Source organism: Macrosteles quadrilineatus, unplaced genomic scaffold (genome assembly GCF_028750875.1).
Source record: "Macrosteles quadrilineatus isolate MER2022 unplaced genomic scaffold, UCM_ALF_1.0 Scaffold_7__1_contigs__length_78375512, whole genome shotgun sequence".
Classification (NCBI taxonomy): domain Eukaryota; kingdom Metazoa; phylum Arthropoda; class Insecta; order Hemiptera; family Cicadellidae; genus Macrosteles; species Macrosteles quadrilineatus.
In genome coordinates, this window is record NW_026542600.1 from 5738873 (window position 1) to 5759571 (window position 20699).

General features: G+C 38.3%; 1 protein-coding gene across 3 annotated transcripts in view; it reads right to left on the bottom strand.

Moving 5' to 3' along the window:
- LOC128997753 (F-box/LRR-repeat protein 20-like) overlaps positions 1-20699 on the bottom strand; it is an 87592-nt gene that overhangs the window by 27942 nt on the left and 38951 nt on the right. For all 3 annotated transcript variants that reach the window (XM_054423410.1, XM_054423412.1, XM_054423411.1), the window contains exons 7-8: positions 9830-10021; positions 2492-2593 (exon numbers count right to left, since the gene is read on the bottom strand). In XM_054423410.1, the coding sequence (XP_054279385.1) occupies positions 2492-2593; positions 9830-10021 (294 nt within the window). The remainder of the gene's footprint in view (positions 1-2491; positions 2594-9829; positions 10022-20699) is intronic.

The window sequence follows — 20699 nt, forward strand, 5'->3', positions numbered from 1 at the left end:
AAGACTGCAAGAAAGAAGAAAATAAAAATTCTATTATTCCACTAATCAATATGTATCATTCATTCCCTGCCTCCTAACCTCTTAAGTATAAAAACCTCACACTTGCAATAGCATTATTAGTTACAGCATCATAAATACATAATTTATCTATTATTGGCATTAGTAGGCCTACAGCTTTACATATGAATTGTGTTTATAGGGCCTAAAATAGGCTAAGAAACACGACAAGTGGAGAACTGATCTGATTGAAGAAAAGATGTTGTGTAAACTGATTTACTATAAAACTCAAAAACAGTAACTAACACACACATTGTTTACTGTATAATTAGTAAAGACTGTAAAAATTGCATATCATGTCAAACAATAGTATGTATAGACCTACTGCAAGAGATTAAAATGTAAAAACAACTGATTTTGATTGCTAATACCGTAAATGAAAAGAAATAAAAATCCATAAACTCAAGTCAAACAATATCACAATTAATTAGGTACCCAAAAAGGAACTCTTAACCAATATATAGAAGATTATATTAAATCAAAAGAAAAGAAAATAAAATGCCAACTTGGCAACATAAGGAGCGACACTAGTTGCCCTAATTAGCAACACAAGTCAATGTTTTTAAACTGTAAGTCAATGTTTTTGAAACTTGAAACTGCGGGGTGGAAGGAAGGAATCAGAATCGTAAACAAAATCAGTAGGATGTAAACAAAAACCATGAATCACTCTCACCAGCCAGGCCCGGGGGCACTCAAGGTCATAGACCCTCCCCCTCCCCTCTTACACCATTCGGTTGCTCCAATTGCTGACAACATTGTGTAAGAAACAAGGAAGTAGAGACAAAAAGATATATTTCTTAATTCAAAAACATAAAACTGTTACAGATTATTTTCAAAGAAATTAATTTATGGTAGTTAGTGTCTTGTATATATTGTATTTGATCTTAGAAATATAGTTTTTGAAACCCCTTCTAACTTACGAAAAAAAGTCATTTTACTGTTATTAAACTTTCCAAAAATGATAAAACATTTAGGCCTAACCTCTTTGTTGACTTACTTGCTGATGTCGAACCAGACGATCAGAAATGTTGTTACTGAATGACACAAAGGACAATAGGAAAATAAAAGAACGAGTTTCAGATCCTTCTTTCAGATTCTTTATTACTTTTCTTGTATTATGTAATTTACTAAAATATATTTTTAATTAGGTATGGCATAAACAATAAACAATTAAACTAGTACCTCTGGATAAATAGTCTTATTTCTTATAACCAAACTTAATATTTAATTCTCATTTTAACATTTTAATTCCTTTGCAATAATAGATATAATTACAGGTTTGTGTTTCTTTAAAAACAAATTAATAGCCGATTCGTTTTTTGGCCCGACCCGATCTTGGTTCGAACAAATCTTTGACCCGCCCCGGTCTCTCGGGCCTTCCGCTGGCCCGACCCGACACGATCAATTCGGGGACCCGCAGACCCCTAGTTGCCAGTAAGAAAAATAAAATGAAAAATCAAAAACAACAAGCGATCATTCCTGAATCAGCAATGTCTGATTTGACGGCTCAGGAGCAATTGAAATAGGCATCATAAATACTTTATTACACATTACAGTGCGATATATAGTAAGGTATATATATTATAACTTTATAATATACATCATTTTAGTTGACAGCTTCTCTTAACCTTGAATTTTCCAGTCCATATGGACCTCAAAGGCCTCCCATGAGCCGTATCAAGATAAGTAAGGAGTGAGCCGGTATAAAATAGAATGAACTGGCCTGATTGATTTTAAGGAGCAGCAGATTTCACCGACTGAGCCAGCAAGTCGCCTAATTCCTAAAGATCTCAATGAAGCAAGAAAGGGATCCGAATAGTTGTATCAAGTTGTGGAATGGAAATAAATGGTAATAATCTTGCCTGAGGAGAGGGGTATGAATTTTGGGAAGGTCTGTGGAAGATGCATTTGATCTTTCAAAGAAAGGGGCAGAATCATTTGTTGCAGTGAAATGAGTGTGAGTTCACAAATAAAAATTATATTCCATAGTTGTATTATGTATCATCCACCGAATTTATTTTATTCATGTTTCTGTATTGTGTTTTGAAATAGCCTCTGGATCACTGAATTTAAGCTGAAATTATTGATATTACTTTGTACTGTCAATTGATCCAGTTGTTATTAAAACACTACTCTTTTTAGCTATCCCAAGTTCAAGAGCTGGGGTAATATAGGTGATATTCAAACTACTGCTCAAGAAGCAACAAAAAGTAGTATTTCATTTTGTTTTAAAAATCACACACTAAAACACCCTAAATTGCTTTCTATTTTCTTACAAAAAGAAAGACTTAATATTTTAATTTAGATGAAGGATGTTTCTTCCTTATGAATATATAGTTACCATCAACATCCATAAGTATTTATGTACCCAGTGACGCAATGACATTAGGATACAAAATGTGCTATCCAATGAAATCACAGTATTGTAACATACCAGTTTCTCCAGTCGAGGACATCCCATTGCAAGATGAATAAGGGTTGCATCTGTAATGAGCACACACTCTTCTAAGTCCATCTTCTCAAGCAGTCTACAATTCTGTAACGTCCAAGAGCATCAATTTAGAAACCTATTTTTCTTTTTGTAAAGTGCACACCAAGCTCTTTGAGAAAAGCTAGTCCCGAGCTTTTATTGAGTCTTGTATATTTAATTAATGCAATGTGATGCAAAAAAATAAAATAAGTTATTTTGTCACGTTTCTCTTTTTTTAATGCAGTTTAATGTTGTGGTGAAGCGTTTACAAAGTAAACATGAGCATGATAGAACAAAACAAGGAGCTTGGTTAAACATTAATGTCACTTAATTGTCTTAACTTTTAATAAAATCATTCACAAGTCCATCTTCGACTGACAACCCCCGCAGGACGAGTCCATGTCCAAACATACATCGTCGCCTTCAGTGTTCTCCAGCCGGCTCCCACGACGGTACTATTAAATAAATACTGTTCGTCACAGGCCTTTGTTCCGTCCATGAGAACCTTTTGTCGTAATTTTATTTAACAATGTACGAGTGTGTTTATGTTCGTGTTTGTGTGAGTATGAGTAGAGGCAATATGATCTGTGGTGACATGAGCTCATGAATATTTTAGTGTAGGCTTAAGTAAAACTCTAGAAAGAAAATAATAAATACAAGGTTTAAATTTAGTGTTCTGTTAGGCTTTCCTTTGGTAGTTAATATTTAGGTCAAAACTACAATTTTTAGGTTTTTATAATAGTACAGTGCAATTAGCTTAAAAAAAGAGCAAACCGGGACATCCAAAAAAAAAGATTCAAACCAGTGCCAAATTGTTGAGTACACTTCCCTCAATATGTAAAAAAAAGTTACACTGATTTGAGTGTCGGGTTTGGGGGGGAGGGGGTGAAAATGGGGTGAAAATAGGACTTTTTTTACTTTTTCGCAAATACCTCAAAAACGGTGCGTTTTTCTTAAAACATAATCAGTAACAAAAATAATCTACATTAAATTTCGAACAAAATGATACCATACAATACCTATCTACTATGAACGGTTCAGGTAATATTGAGGGGTAAATGTGATTTTTTTCTTAAAATTCTAAAAAAAGTTGTTTTTTAAATGGAGGAAACCCATGGACACCCATAAAAAAAGTTTCTAATGAATGCCAAATTGTTCAATAAACCCCCCTTAATATGTCTAAAAAAGTTACACGGATTTGAGTGTCAGATTTGGGAAGGAGGGTTAAAATAAAAGGGGGGGGAAATGGGACTTTTTTTGCTATTTTACAAATATCTTGAAATCGGTGCGTTTTTCTTCAGATATAATGAATTACAAAAATAATCTACATTAAATTTCGAACAAAATGATACCATACAATACCTATCTACTATGAATGGTTCAGGTAATATTGAGGGGTAAAAGTGATTTTTTCTTAAAATTCTAAAAAAAAGTTGTTTTTTATCTGGAGGAAACCCATGGACACCCATAAAAAAAGTTTCTAACAAGTGCCAAATTGTTCAATAAGCCTCCCTTAATATGTGTAAAAAAGTTACACTGATTTGAGTGTCGGGTTTGGGGGGGAGGGGGTGAAAATGGGGTGAAAATAGGACTTTTTTTACTTTTTCACAAATACCTCAAAAACAAAAATAATCTACATTAAATTTCGAACAAAATGATACCATACAATACCTATCTACTATGAACGGTTCAGGTAATATTGAGGGGTAAATGTGATTTTTTTCTTAAAATTCTAAAAAAAGTTGTTTTTTAAATGGAGGAAACCCATGGACACCCATAAAAAAAGTTTCTAATGAATGCCAAATTGTTCAATAAACCTCCCTTAATATGTATAAAAAGTTACACGGATTTCAGTGTCGGCTTTGGGAAGGGGGTTAAAATAAAAAGGGGGGGAATGGGACTTTTTTTGCTATTTTACAAATATTTCGAAATCGGTGCGTTTTTCTTCAAATATAATGAATTACAAAAATAATCTACATTAAATTTCGAACAAAATGATAGCATACAATACCTATCTACTATGAATGGTTCAGGTAATATTGAGGGGTAAATGTGATTTTTTCTTAAAATTCTAAAAAAAAGTTGTTTTTTAAATGGAGGAAACCCATGGACACCCATAAAAAAAGTTTCTAATGAATGCCAAATTGTTCAATAAACCCCCCTTAATATGTCTAAAAAAGTTACACGGATTTGAGTGTCGGATTTGGGAAGGAGGGTTAAAATAAAAGGGGGGGGGGGGAAATGGGACTTTTTTTGCTATTTTACAAATATCTTGAAATCGGTGCGTTTTTCTTCAAATATAATGAATTACAAAAATAATCTACATTAAATTTCGAACAAAATGATACCATACAATACCTATATACTATGAATGGTTCAGGTAATATTGAGGGGTAAATGTGATTTTTTCTTAAAATTCTAAAAAAAAGTTGTTTTTTATCTGGAGGAAACCCATGGACACCCATAAAAAAAGTTTCTAACAAGTGCCAAATTGTTCAATAAGCCTCCCTTAATATGTGTAAAAAAGTTACACTGATTTGAGTGTCGGATTTGTGAAGGAGGGTTAAAATAAAAGGGGGGGGGATGGGACTTTTTTGCTATTTTACAAATATCTCGAAAACGGTGCGTTTTTCTTAAAATATAATGAATTACAAAAATAATCTATATTAAATTTTAAACAAGATGATGCCATAAAATACCTATCTACCATGAACGTGTTAGGAGATATTGAGGGGTAAATGTGATTTTTCTTTTTAATTCTAAAAAGCTGTTTTTTAAATGCAGGAAAACCATGGATACCCATAAAAAAGTTTTTGTTCTTTGCATTTTCATTAACTTAGGTACTCGTTTATGAGCTACAGGATGCGGAATGTACACAACAAGCCTTTTTTCCATAAGTGTAACATGCTGTAACTCCTAAACTAGTAGCTTTTAAGAGAAAATGTCAAAATTAAAAATGTTTTAAATTGGATTTATTTTCTAAAACAATCATAAACTACAGGGTGTTCCATAAGAAATAACAAAGTTGTCGGATATATTGGAAAATGGCGAACATATTTTTAAAATTAGGAACCATTCCAAATCATCTAAAAAAATAAAGGGGAGTGTCCCATACGAAGTCAACTGTATAACTCATTATAAAAAAGTTAGCTATTGGTTCACTTTAGGTGAGACATCCTGTATACAGGGAGTCCTGTAAGTAAACAGCCAAACCCCAGGAAATGGTTCTATGGGTGAAAATAAAAAGAAAATCAAGAAAATTTTTCCAAAATCGCTTCGTTATTTGCCATTTTGTTTTTTCACAAAAACATTATTTCTGAATTTTTTAACCGATCATTAACAAACTTGGTATGTATGTTGAGGTAAAATAGACCCACGTTAGAAACAAATTATCTTAATCCAATAAAAATTTTAAAATGGCGGGCATTTAATTTTTTTAATTGAAATTGCTGAATATGGCTAATTTTATGAAAAAATGTCTGTAACACTTTTATTTGGCTTTTAAAAAAATAAAAAATAAATAAATATCACGATTTTTATATGTAAAATGAGGCAACCCTGAATAGCGTAGCCTTGATCACAATAATTTTACAACTAAAAATCGTTTTTATTCGATCTTCTTGAGAATTCAAACGGTAGAAAGTTCACCGTGTTCCCGTATCTAGGTAGGTTTTGTCTTTTTTAGGTAGGTAAGTCATATTTAGTTATATTGTAGTTATATTTGTGTTAAAATGGAAAATAAAAAATGTTACTTAACAAAATTTACAAAATTACTTATGAATAAAATTCCCAACCCCGTTTTCACACCCTCCTACCCAAGACCGGCACGCAAATCAGTGTAACTTTTTTACACATATTAAAGGAGGTTTATTAAACAATTTGGCACTTGTTAGAAACTTTTTTTATGAGTGTCCATGGGTTTCCTCCAGATAAAAAACAACTTTTTTTAGAATTTTAAGAAAAAATCACATTTACCCCTCAATATTACCTGAACCGTTCATAGTAGATAGGTATTGTATGGTATCATTTTGTTCGAAATTTAATGTAGATTATTTTTGTAATTCATTATATTTTAAGAAAAATGCACCGTTTTCGAGATATTTGTAAAATAGCAAAAAAAGTCCTATTCCCCCCCCCCCTTTTATTTTAACCCTCCTTCCCAAATCCGACACTCAAATCAGTGTAACTTTTTTACACATATTAAGGGAGGCTTATTGAACAATTTGGCACTTGTTAGAAACTTTTTTTATGGGTGTCCATGGGTTTCCTCCAGATAAAAAACAACTTTTTTTTAGAATTTTAAGAACAAATCACATTTACCCCTCAATATTACCTGAACCATTCATAGTAGATAGGTATTGTATGGTATCATTTTGTTCGAAATTTAATGTAGATTATTTTTGTAATTCATTATATCTGAAGAAAAACGCACTGATTTCGAGATATTTGTAAAATAGCAAAAAAAGTCCCATTCCCCCCCCCCTTTTATTTTAACCCTCCTTCCCAAATCTGACAATCAAATCCGTGTAACTTTTTTATACATATTAAGGGGGGTTTATTGAACAATTTGGCATTCATTAGAAACTTTTTTTATGGGTGTCCATGGGTTTCCTCCATTTAAAAAACAACTTTTTTTAGAATTTAAGAAAAAAATCACATTTACCCCTCAATATTACCTGAACCGTTCATAGTAGATAGGTATTGTATGGTATCATTTTGTTCGAAATTTAATGTAGATTATTTTTGTAACTGATTACGTTTTAAGAAAAACGCACCGTTTTTGAGGTATTTGCAAAAAAGTAAAAAAAGTCCTATTTTCACCCCCTCCCCCCCAAACCCGACACTCAAATCAGTGTAACTTTTTTTTACATATTGAGGGAAGTGTACTCAACAATTTGGCACTGGTTTGAAACTTTTTTTTTGGATGTCCCGGTTTAGGTCTAATTGCACCGTACTATAAGTCTCGTATTGCAGTACCGCACGTTACTTAGATACGATTGTTATTACGGTACATTTGTTTGTTGTGTGTGGTGTGTTTGTGGACATTAAAAAGGCCTTTGATTCAGTTGATCACACAATACTTCTTTCAAAACTTTGGAATGCAGGTGTTCGAGGAGTTGCCTGGAATTGGTTTAATAGTTATCTGTCCGGTAGATCTCAATGTGTTAAGCTACAAAAGGTCACTAGTTCTAATTTGTCCATAACCTGTGGTGTCCCCCAGGGTTCAGTGCTTGGCCCTATTCTGTTTTTAGTTTATATCAATGATTTATGTACAGGAACATTTTTTGGAAGAATAACTTGTTTTGCCGATGATACGGTTCTTAGTTACTGTCATAAGGATTCAGCCCTTTTAATGAGACATATGCAAGAAGATCTTGATCAATTAAAAATCTGGTTCACCTCTGAAAACAAAATGGCCCTGAGTGACAAAACCAAGTACATTCGATTCTCCTTGAGGAATAAAACCGATGTAGTAGATCAAAAACTACTTTATAAATGTTTACACTGTTTACAGGGAGTACCGGCTTCCTCTTGTAAGGGTTGCATGGATATTCAGAAAGTTAAAGACATTAAATATCTTGGTCTCACAGTTGATGAAAATGTTAGCTGGAAGCCCCACGTAAATAATCTAAAAAAATATCTATGGTCTTGCCTAAGAAAATTTTATTTGCTAAAGTCTTGCTGTCCTCGATCTATTTTAAGAACTGTTTATTTTGCTTTGGTGGATTCCAAACTGCAATATGGCATATCATGTTGGGGAGGTATTTACCACTCCAGCATTATTCCTTTGATTGTAGCCCAAAAAAATATAGTAAGGTTGATTATGGGTGTAGACAGGCTAGAACATTGTTTTCCCTTATTTAAATCTCTAAAAATCTTTCCACTAAGACACCTCTTTGTTTTCAGAGTACTAAGAATATTTTTTATTAGATCTGGTCACGTTTTAGGAAATCAGCAGGTTTATTCTGATAGACTAAGATCTAGAAATTTTGTTGTTACTCCACACCCTTATAATGAGTTTTTTAGACGCTTTTTTAGTTTTCTAGCTCCTAAGTTATTTAACTTTCTTCCAAAGGATATTTGTTTAAGTACTAGTTCTAAAATATTTGTAAATAGGTTAAAGAAGTGGCTTTTTACTTTACCTGGAGTTGAAACATTATTGTCCTAGTTGTTGTAAATGGAAGTACACATGTTTTGATTTTTTTCTGTACTGTATTTTATTGTTATTATCTATCACTTTAATGTTTTATTTGAATCTGTGGAAAAACGTTTATTTCATAGTTTTAAATTGTTTTGATACAAATTTGCCATTATATAATATGTTTAATCTTTATATATAGCATAATGTATTATTTGTTTTTGTTCTCCAGTACGTCTTTTAGATTGTAATGGTTCCTCAACACGAGAAAATGAGGAACCTAACTATTCATTCTTAATTTCTATTGGTTATAACTATGTCTTGTATTCTATGTAATGTATATTAATTGTCAATTGTTATTTTGTTGTATTGTTGAATGAATAAAGATATTTTGAATTGAATTGAATTGAATTTGATTCGATTATTTTTCAAGGTGAAGACTAGACGAAGCGCATATGAATGTTTTGACGACTAGACAATTAGTCTTAGTTGACGACCCCCATCACATTGATGGAAACGTAATTTTGAAAAACGTCCTTGGAAAATGGAAACTAATGATTATTATCTTATGAACTTTTTGTTTTCACTCTAAATGCCGTAACTTACTTGTAATATACAGTATATTCGAAAAAGTCGGATATTTAACAGATAGTGTCGGATAAGAAATTTGGGCTCTGGTCGGTTAAGGATATCCGAACCGAACCGAATCCAACCCAATTTTTTGGATATACGCACACCTCTAGTGTGTATTTAACTACACAAAAATATATAACATGGTATAGTTCCTCTAAAAAAAAAGAATTTTTATAATTTTTATACATATCGTTGCAAAATGCCCAAAGATTACGTGACACTACAGAAAAAAGTGACACACCAGGAGGGTTAACTTTGCTTTTGTTTGGCGACATGGGCCTCAAGCATAGCAAGGGGTGAGCCTGTACAATACAAGAGTAGTGACAGGTACCAGGAACCCCTACTTCTATCAACTGAGCAACCGTTTAACAACTATTATGGTTAGGTACTTTCCCACCTGATTACAGATCCTGACACTTTGAAAACTTTGTTTTTTACTAATCTTGTAAGAAATTATCTGAAATAAATCTCTTAAATAACATCAACTCACCATCACCAATCATGATCTTTAAACAAAGAATGTGACTGACCCTAGCTAGAGCTTGGAAGCCAGTGTCAGTGAATTGTGAGCATCCAGCCACCTCCAGAGTGCTCAGTTGATGACTGTACTGAGCTAGGACTATGAGTGCAGTGTCTGTCAAATGTGAGCAGCCAGATAGGCACAGGTAGTGTAGTTGAGGACAACACTCGGCCAGCCATGTTATCGACTTGTCTTCTATATTCTGTCAAACAAAATCCACATTTATAAATCGTCCATGTTTCATAATAGACCAGAAAAGACACAGGCATAATTTAATCAAAACAATTCTTTTCAATTGTGCAACCAATACGTTAGGATAGGTGTTTTGAAATTATAATACTAGGATTGATCTAAATTATAGTTTTCATCGAATTCTCTTTGCCGCAACGTGAGCGACCAAAGGCGTGTTCTTAACTTCATTCCCTACAATCCTAGCTGGTTTCCACCCCAGTCCCGACATGGTAGCTGAAACAACGTTCTTAAAATTCTCACCTAACAAAAATAAGATTACAACTGGTATCTGAATTTTAAGTAGGCGTAAACGAGAACTACACAAACTAGCGAATATTTCAAAATATGAAACTGTTTTAAGAAGCGTAAGGTCTTACAAGATTTTTAAAAAGGTCTGTGGGGTGGCGAGAGGTAAGCGTAAGCCCCTCAGGGGGGATGTGGGCCCTTGTGGCACCCTTCCCTCAAGACCGCTGTGAGTCAGTTAATCTGTACTGTGTCCTTTAGTCACAGCCTACATGGGGTGCCACTGTTATCACTAAAGGCAGCGGATCTATGGTGGCAGAGTGAATGTCTGCCCTAGGGTCGGGGAGCAGCGACACTAGTATGACCTGAGGCCGAGGTGATGGACACCGGTCCGGGCTCAGTGTCAATTGAGCAGCAGGCGGAGTGAACGGATCACGGTAAGGCTGCTGCACTGCCCTCCAGTTCTGGTATGTGTGCAGCGGTGCTGGAGTAGGTATTGATGAGCGGAGTGTATGGAACACGGTACGGTCTTCAAACTGCTAACCTGGTATTGTTTCAGAAGCTATGATGTCTGCTAATCAAACTACGGAAACTACCCCAGGTGGGTCAGCGCCTAGGCGTGAATCCCACCCCTCCAACTTGGAGGGCTTGCCCATGGATTCTGGGGAGGGCAAATTATCAGACAATGTTTCAGAGACGAAGGTGGAGGGGGGCAAAGAGGCTTTTGCCAGGAGCTCCCTCATTGCTAGATCTCCACAAAATCTTGGTATCGACGACGTTCAAATGCTTGAGGAAGCACACAGGGCTTTGGCGGGTAGTGTGGCTGACTCAAGCGCCCATTCAAATCTAACCCTGGGCTCTACCTCTGAGGTGGCAACACCGGATCTGAGCTTAGAGACCCAGGCATGTGCAACTGTTCCAGAACAGGAGAGAAGACAACGGCCATCTTTACCCCCTAGTGTGTGGAGGACACAGGTCAGGGCAAGGAAGGAGGCTGAGGGTACTTGGCTTTCAAAAGCTGAGTACAAAAAATCCAAAGGGTTTGTCAACAAGCCCAAGAGGAAAAGGCAGGCTGAAACTCCTAGTCCTGCTGGAGGAGAGGGCTCTGGTATTTCTCCTATGCGTAGAGTTTCAGGTCCACCGCAGCAGCATCAGACTCAGCAGACCCCAAAGCGGCCGAGAAGGTGGGATGTCCCACCCCCGCCGCCAAGGAGCGCTGCAGAGGGCGATGCCAGCAAGGACTTGACCTTCAAGGACCAACTCTCGGGCTGGAAGATGGCGATTGTTCCAGAGAACTATCCTGACGATAGGTTCACTGATGAACAATTTTGCTTGTTACAGGAGAAACTGTTTGAGATGGTTATTATGGCCGCCACTCCTCAGCAGATCCTGAAAACCTACAAGGACAAAGGTGCCCTCGCAGTCATGTGCGGAAACGAGGAGACCAGAGATTGGCTCAAGGAGGTGGCTGTTGGTCTGGGTCCGGTGGGCGTGGGGGGGCCGAGTGTGATTGTGGGGGATCATAAAGATCTCCTGCGTACCACCAAGGTCCTTCTCCATACCGACTGGATCCTGGCCAGGAAAGATCCTAAAGAAATCTTTGAGTTTGTCCAGAAGCTGAATCCTGGACTGTCAACCAGAGACTGGAGAGTGGTCAGTTGCAAGCGAGAGGCGGAACACCAAACTCTGGTTCTGGCAATTGACTGCGGGAGTGCCAAGTTCCTGAGGGACAGGGGCTGGAGGATTTTCTTGGGTATAACAAGGGTTCAACTCAAGGTTCTTTCAGGTGCTCCTGATGACGATCCGAATACTGCAGGCGAACCTACAGCACAGTAAAGCTGCCACTGCGGTACTCTGTGCGAGTACAGCGGTTGGGGCTTTTGACTTTGCCCTTATCCAGGAACCCTGGGTTAGAGACGGCAATATAACGGGAATGGGGGTCTCTAGGGGCCAGGTATTCTCGGCTCAGGTCCGGAATCCTAGAACCTGCATTTGGACTAGTAATGACACCATCTGTGTGCCGGTTCTGGAATTTTGTTCCAGAGACATCACGACGGTAGAGACCAAATGCAGGGAGTCCGGACGGCGTCTTCTACTTGCTTCAGTATATATGCCGCAAGATGAGCCCACGCAGCCTCCGCAAGAGGAAGTTAGGAAGCTGGTCGAGCACTCGGCCAGGACCGGCGACGACCTCGTGCTGGGCTGTGACTCCAACTCCCACAACACTGCTTGGGGGATGTAGGGATAATAACGCAAGAGGTAAGGCACTTCTTGAATACTTAGCCTCTAATGGTCTAATGATTGCTAATGTCGGTTCAGAACCAACTTTTCATAGCAGGGTTGGGGAATCTGTAATAGATCTTACTATAACCAACGTGGGGATCAGTCACAGAATTCTGGATTGGAGGGTATCCCAGGAACCTTCCCTCTCTGACCACAGACATATCATGTTCAACATTGGTAACTTTTCCTTGGAAAAGATTGAGTTCAGGAATCCCAGAAAGGCAGATTGGGATATGTACAGATCAACTCTTAAAGAGCGCATTGAATGCTTTGACACACAGTTCCCTTGGGTCAGAGACACCAACACGCTAGACCTTGCCTCTGGGAGCTTAGGCGAGGCCATTGTCACGTCCTTTGACGAGAGCTGCCCGCTAACGGTGAGGAAGCAGGGTAAAGTGAGTTGGTGGACCACAGAGCTCACCAGCCTGAAAAAGAGAGTCAGGTCTCAGTTCAGGTGGACGAAGAGGACAAATAATTGGGATGGCTACCATAGATTGCTAACCCAATATAATATGGCTGTAAGGAGGGCCAAAAGGCTCTCCTGGAAACATTTCTGTAGCAAGCTAGAAAGTGTTAGAGATACATCTAGGATATACACTGTCCTAACAAAGGACAACTCCTCCAAGCTAGGCCCCCTCAAGGAGCCTGGGGGAGAAATGCTGTATGAACCTAAGGAAGTGCTAAAGCTCATGGCGGCCACCCACTTCCCTGGCTGCATCATCCCAAGCGAGCCATTGGTGCCGGAGGATGAGGAACAAGCTGTCGCAAGGGCAAACAACACTCGGTGGAGGGTTGCGTGCCACATTGTGACACACAGTCGTGTGAGATGGGCCATAGGGTCACTCATCCCATACAAATCACCTGGACCTGACGAGGTAAGACCTGTCTGTCTCCAGCAAGGTATCGATATATTACTTCCGGCAATGAGTAAGTTGTTCAGGGCCAGCTTGGCCCTGGGACACATTCCCCCGGCCTGGAGCATCTCAAGGGTGGTTTTCATCCCAAAACCTGGTAAGGCAAGTTACACGGATCCCCAAGTCCTTCTGTCCCATCTCTCTGTCCTCATTCCTGTTGAAGACCCTAGGGAAACTGGTGCTGAGGTATGTGGGGGACACAGTCCTCAGAGTCAATCCCCTACATAGAAACCAGCACGCCTATACCCCAGGAAGATCCTGTGACTCTGCCCTACATCACCTGGTAAGCAGAATCGACAAGGCGTTTGAGTTCAAGGAGATTGCCCTTGGGGCGTTCCTTGACATCCAGGGCGCCTTTGACAACACTGAAACCCAGGCTGTAATCAATGCTGCCAGAGCTCGTGGATTCCATGAGGTGGTGTGCAGGTGGGTAGAGTCTCTACTTAAGAGGAGGAAGGTAAGACTCTCTCTTCACAATGAGGTTCTGGAGGCCAGGACCACACGAGGGTGTCCACAGGGGGGTGTACTCTCTCCTCTTCTCTGGAACCTTGTTGTGGACGACTTAATTAGATCTCTCAGTGATAGTGGTGTATTCGTTCAAGGATACGCGGACGACATTGTGATACTAGTTATGGGCAAATTCAATAACACGGTCTCCGACCTCATGAACACAGCCTTGAGGTCAGTTGGACAATGGTGCAGAGAGGTAGGCCTTTCTATCAACCCCTCCAAAGTGGCGGTTATCCCCTTCACGAGGAGGCGCGATCTAAATGGCATAGGACCTCTGAGACTACAAGACACAGTGCTTGAAATGCAGAATCAGGTAAAGTACCTGGGGGTGGTATTGGACCGAAAGCTGCAATGGGGGCCACAACTCCAAAAGGTCATTGATCGACTCATGGCCTGCAGACGGATGGTGGGAGGAACCTGGGGGCTCAAGCCGGTGCTCATGCACTGGCTATTTGTCTCCGTGGTAAGGCCCGCCATGACATACGGCTCACTCGTGTGGTGGCCCAAGATGGACTCAGTGTCGGCGGTGAGAGATCTGGCTGCCGTCCAAAGACTCGCCTGTCTCATCATCACGGGCGCAATGAGCAACTGTCCGGGAGCCTTACTGGACTGCCTTCTCAACCTCACTCCGATTGACCTGTATGTCAAGGTCACTGCGAGGAGGACTGCCTACAGACTCCAGTGTGAAAACCTTTGGTTGGATGTTGGAGGATCCCGAGGTCACTCTCGGATCACTCAGCAGGTAAGAGGGGAGGTAATGGACATGCCCTCGGATCACATGCCGACTCGATTCTTCTTCGCCAGACCATTCACTGTCCTCCTTCCGTCCAGGGATGAGTGGATGTCCGGTGGGAATCCTCTTCCACAAGGCGACCTTGAATGGTATACTGATGGTTCTAAGGTAAGAAGTGGGACTGGGGCTGGAATTCATGGAGTGCAGAACGGGGTGGACATTTGTCTTCCTATGGGCACTCACCCAACTGTGTTCCAGGCCGAAATGACTGCAATTATGGTATGTGCTAGGGAAAACCTGAGGCTAGGCTTCAGGGACATCAACATTTCCATTTTTACAGACAGCCAGGCTGCGCTCAAAGCGCTTGACTCCTATGAATTCAATTCTAAGGTGGTCTGGGACTGCCTTTCTGCGGTATGTGACCTGGGCAGGCGCAACAAGGTAACGCTCTGTTGGGTCCCTGGGCACTCAGGGATAGAAGGGAATGAGGTGGCTGACAGGCTAGCAAATGTCGCGTCAGCCTCAGACTTCGTGGGACCACAGCCTTTCTGTGGAATCTCTCGTGGGCATGCATGTCACTCAGTCATGGCATGGGCTCAGGAGGAACACAGGAAAAGATGGGTTAGGCTTCAGCACCATAGGGTAAGTAAGCTCACCCTCTTCTCCCCTTCCCAGACGGTCGCCTCCAATGCCCTACGCTTGGACAGAAGGCGACTCAGACAGATCACAGGAATGGTCACTGGACATGGCTTTCTGAAATTACACCTGCATCGCTTGAGGATCCACAATGGTGACACTGCGTGTAGGAAATGTGGGCAATCAGAGGAGACTGCTGATCACCTACTCTACGACTGCACAGCTCTGAATGAGGTAAGGCACAGTACTCTTGGTGCAATGACAAGGGGCAGACACCTTCCTCAGGAGGAGCTCATTGACAGGATGCTTGAGTTCATTAAGCAACTCAGGTTTGACGGACTCTGAAGTACCATGTGGGGAGCGCAAAAAGCCCATCAGTGGCTGACGTGCAACAGGACAAGGTCCGCCCCTACAGAATCAATCAATCAATCAAGGTCTGTGGGGCTGCCAAAAGAATCGACAATAGTAAATTCATAGCAAATGCTAAAAGCAAAGCTGGTTGTCATATAGTTAGGTCTGAATTAGGATTACACAAAAAAGTTACTAATGTTGGTTTTGATCAGGTAAACTTTTTAGATAAAGTAATTATATTGAGATATTTGAGATGTCCCCACTGTTTTATTGTTATCATTGCTAGTCACATTGTCTTGCCTTAATAATGCCAACTGTTTTGTCTTGTTTTGTTTCATTGTAACCGTAAGTCAAGTCATACATTGGCTCATTACTTAAGGCAGTTTTGTTATTTTTTTTTCTTTTTTTTGTCGCCTTTGTGCCACTCTTTTTATGTTGCTCAAATTCGTATTTTTAGATTGTTGAATACGGCTAATTGTCAAAAAGTTGTTGTTTGTTATAATGTACACCTGTTATCTTGTCAATTGCAAAAATACTTGTACTAATGTTGTCAACTGGTTTATGCCGTAAATAAAAAAATTAAATTGAATTGAATAGATGAAATGTCTTGTAAAGTTAATGAAATGTTCATTAGTGTAGGGAGCAATTCAAGCAGCTTAATTTCAAAATAGGCTGGTAGGAGTTGTATAAATAACAAGGAATCAGATTAACAAAGTTATAGCAAATTTGAAAGATAAAAATCAGTTGAATGGGACAAAATTCCTGTAAAAGTTCTAACAAAATGAAATGATTAATACATTAGACAGCCTTTGTCATTTTGAATTAGTCACTTAGTCAGTTCTTATACAAGAGGATCTTCCCAAACCAATTGAAACATGCAAGTGCAATCCATAAAAAAAAACAACAGTAAAAAAATCCTGACAATTACAGACCAGTGTCAGTATTGCCAGTTGTTTTAATTTCAACATTTTAACATTCAAGTTGAATCCTGTCAAAGGCCATTCGCCCGTGACGCTGTGATTCATGGCCCTTAGACCGGCCAGACCATCCGGCGGCCGATTTAACCGAAGCCGAACTAGAAGAATCTACAAAAAAAAATATATACTTCATTTTTGGTACTGTATGAATTTTGAACTAAGAGTTCAAAACATAAGGAGAACATTTTTACAGATTATATTGTACATTCAACAAGTGATCTTTATATGATGTTTAGTCGAGGTGTGAGTCAAGCCAAGACCCCACTATACTACAGGCCGGAGCTACCCCCTCCACTTCGGGCGCTACGTCACACAAGTCGCCGAACTGAGCCCACCTCGCCGTAAAACACAACGTTGTGCGGCGCCATATTCACGTTCTCTGTGTTGTTTGTTTTGTTGTATGATGAAGCTTCTTTAATTTATTCGTGTCTTTAGTCAATCATGCCATTGTAATGTTGTGTCTCATGATTAGGGATGTGTCGAAGACAAATCTCGAATCCACCGAATCCTAAGAAAAGATTCAGATTCAAGATTCAATTAACGAGATTCGAATCTTGGGTCCGCTGACAGAATACACTGACTCGCCGCAAGCTCTATAATAACGTGTAGCAGCAGATAATTCAACTGTGGTTGCTTCAAACTGTAATTCAATGCAAAATTTACTTACGTTTAGAATGTTATAAGTATAAGACAAACTTGCTCACAACAACAAAATTGTCAGGAATACAAGGTTAACCTGTTCACCCTTGAGCCAGTGTTCACTAAGACATATCATCCCAAAGTCAGAGTTAGATAAGAATCCCTCCATAACCTTGAATGTTAATGTAGAATATCTTCAACAAGTCTTTTCCCTTCTGTTCACTACAAACACTTTTCCTTGATTTTCCAGTACTAAACGTCAGACAGCTTTTCATTAGAACATTATTATTATTCATTAAATCCAATAAAGAACAAATATTTTCTGAGATTCACCATAGGTACCCTACAAGAAATTGTTTAAACTTTATCTTCAGTTGCACAAAATCTATTCTTACGACCACTAACAAAAATTCATTTTATATTGCTCACGTCCTGTACCGTAATCTTTCAACAAACATTATTGAGGCTGAGAGTTGCAGTGTTGCTGTTTATAAGCGGATGATCGGCAAGTGGCTCGCGCACATCGAGCGGGCTGCTGCAGAGGCTTTGATCCAGTCGGTCTATATCCCAGATGTCTGATATTGTCATGATTCAGTCATTGGCCACATTTTTTTATTTCATTTTACTTTAAACACATTATAACCCGTATTGTTCTGTATGGGATTCAGCTCATTGTGTTGGAGTAAATACAATGGGCTGAGTCTTGTGCGGGGTAGTGCAACGTTGTGTTTAATGTTAAAAAGTAATTCACCTCATTTTAGAATTAAAATTTTTGTTAGCGTTTAAAATACAGTTATTCAGTTTAGAGCTTAGATTTATTTAATTTTTGTGCTTAGAATAAAAAAGTGCAGTGACTCGAACAATTTTACAATACCCATAGACTGATGATATTGTTAACTCTTCCCCCAATCACGGATCAATAGTCTATTCGGGGGAATAATTCCTTTTACTTACAATGTATTGTAATATTGTTATTAATTTATAGAATAAATCATTTTGACTTGACTTGACTTGACTGTCTCTAGTACCGCAGGAATCAAATAGGCCTAGTCCTCTGGTCGCTGGTACATCAATTGACTCACAATTATTGATTACACAGCGTGCATCGACTTTAGAAGATAGGATTTTTAGGTTAAGGCCTATGTTTGTATCGACAGGGACTGATTTTTGAAGTTTAAATCAGCTCGGTTCCAGCCAAATTGTGGCCTGCGCGCCGAAGGTACATATTCTTTCACAAGAATTCCTTCATCCCAAAACTCCGTGCTTAACACTTTCTCATTAAGGCCTTCTTTAACTCCTATCTTAAAGGATTTGTATGTATCGAACCTGGAGCGAACATCTTTACACACAAAATTACCTATGTTGCAGCCAGTCAGATAAGATTTCATATCAGCCTTGGTCACCGTAGGCTGACACAAAGATCCAGACGTGACACAAAAATCCATATCATTTTCTCTGCTGGTTTCAGCTTAACATCGCCACCCACTTTGGTACCAAAAGGTTTGGGTTTTGATGACTAACCAGGAATGATGGTTTTATTCTTCAAATTGGGATTATTCGGCCTAAATTGTCTCTTTCTCCTGTATGTGACTGTGTGAAAGGTGTCATCATCACGATTATCACTATTAAGATGGGTAGATTCAGGTTTTTGCCTCTTAACAAAGTTATTGTTACTATTAGACACAACACTTGAGTAGGTTAGGTTAGGGCTAGGGTAGTCATTGATTTGGTTGTCAACACTGACAGTGTGTTGTTTAACAGCATAAGCAGAACCAGTCATTGTCTTGCATAGAGTTAAAGTATAAGTTTAAGTATAAAGAGACTTGTACCTCTCGCCCATTAACAGTGCAATATGGAGTCCCTCAGGGATCGATTTTAGGTCCCTTAATGTTCCTTTGTTACCTGAAGGGTCTACCAGAAGTCACTTGGGGCAGAGATACAAAAATATGTCTTTATGCAGATGACACAAATGTGGTTGTCTCTGCTGACACTGAAAATAATATTGAAATATCATCCCATATTGGCTTATCATTAATTAAAGACTTTTTAGATAACAGGAATATCCTTCTAAATTCAGAAAAATCCAATTTTGTATCATTTTCAACAAAACAAACTAGGAACAAAATAAAGCCTACAATATTTGTTGATAATCATGTATTGAACCAATTAGACCACTCAAAATTTTTAGGTTTAATCATAGATGAAAATCTGGCATGGGATAATCATATTAACAATCTTATTAGAATAACATCCGGCAGCCTTTACACATTGAGAAAAATTGCTACATCATGTAATATTGAAACGTTAAAAGCAGTCTATTATGCATTAATTCATTCACATGTTGCCTATGGCGTCTGTGTCTATGGATCTACCACAAAAAAAAATGGACAGAGTTTTGCTCCAGCAAAAAAGGGCATTGAGGATAATGTTGAATTTAAGATCAACGGCCTCGGTAAGGCATGTCTTTTGTATACATAAAATCTTCACAGTCTACAGTCTTTTCATTTATGAGTCAATTAAATTTGTTTTGATGAATGATAAAATTGCAATAGGTAACCATATTCATAAATATAACATAAGATCACACCGATTGGTAGAGCAGCACAATTTGGAATTTTATAAGAAAAAAAACTAGTTATTTAGGAAACAAATTTTTACATCACCTTCCAGAAACTTTAAAATTGGAGAAAAATCCAAATAAATTTTAAAATCATTAAAAAGATTTTTAATTGAATCGGTATTTTACTCCATTCAGGAATTTTTTTTGTAATTGAAAATCACTAAAAAACTAAAACATTTAAGTATCTCCATTGATTTGTTCTATGTTTGTTTTCTGTTACTTTAATTTGCAATTGATGTATTAATCAGCTGGACTTATTATTATTTCAAGAAAGGAAAATCAATTTGAAGGTCATTAATTGTTATATAATATTCTGTTTTGACTACTGTAAAATCCCTAGGTTTAGCGATCTAGATAAGAAAACTTATGTTGACACAATTTCATGTACCAATCTGTACATTTTATGAAATAAAGAATTTGATTGATAGAGTATTATCCAATCTATGCCAATGTTCAACAGAATGCAAAGTTTTTTCCACAGTCGGAGTAAGTGCAGTCGATGCTCTCAGTTCTTTAACTTAAGCACTTAATTTTTCGTACTGTGCAAAAAGGACATCCATTTGCCCACACAATGCTAAATTATTATTGCTATTAGATTCAAGTTCAGCCAAAACTATGTTTAAAACACTAGGCCAGTTACAGTTGTCATCTATTTTTTCTTGTTTTTTTAACATTTGTTTGAACTTTGAATCACATTTATTACAAAACCATTTGACGTGATCCGCAATATCATTGATAACTGC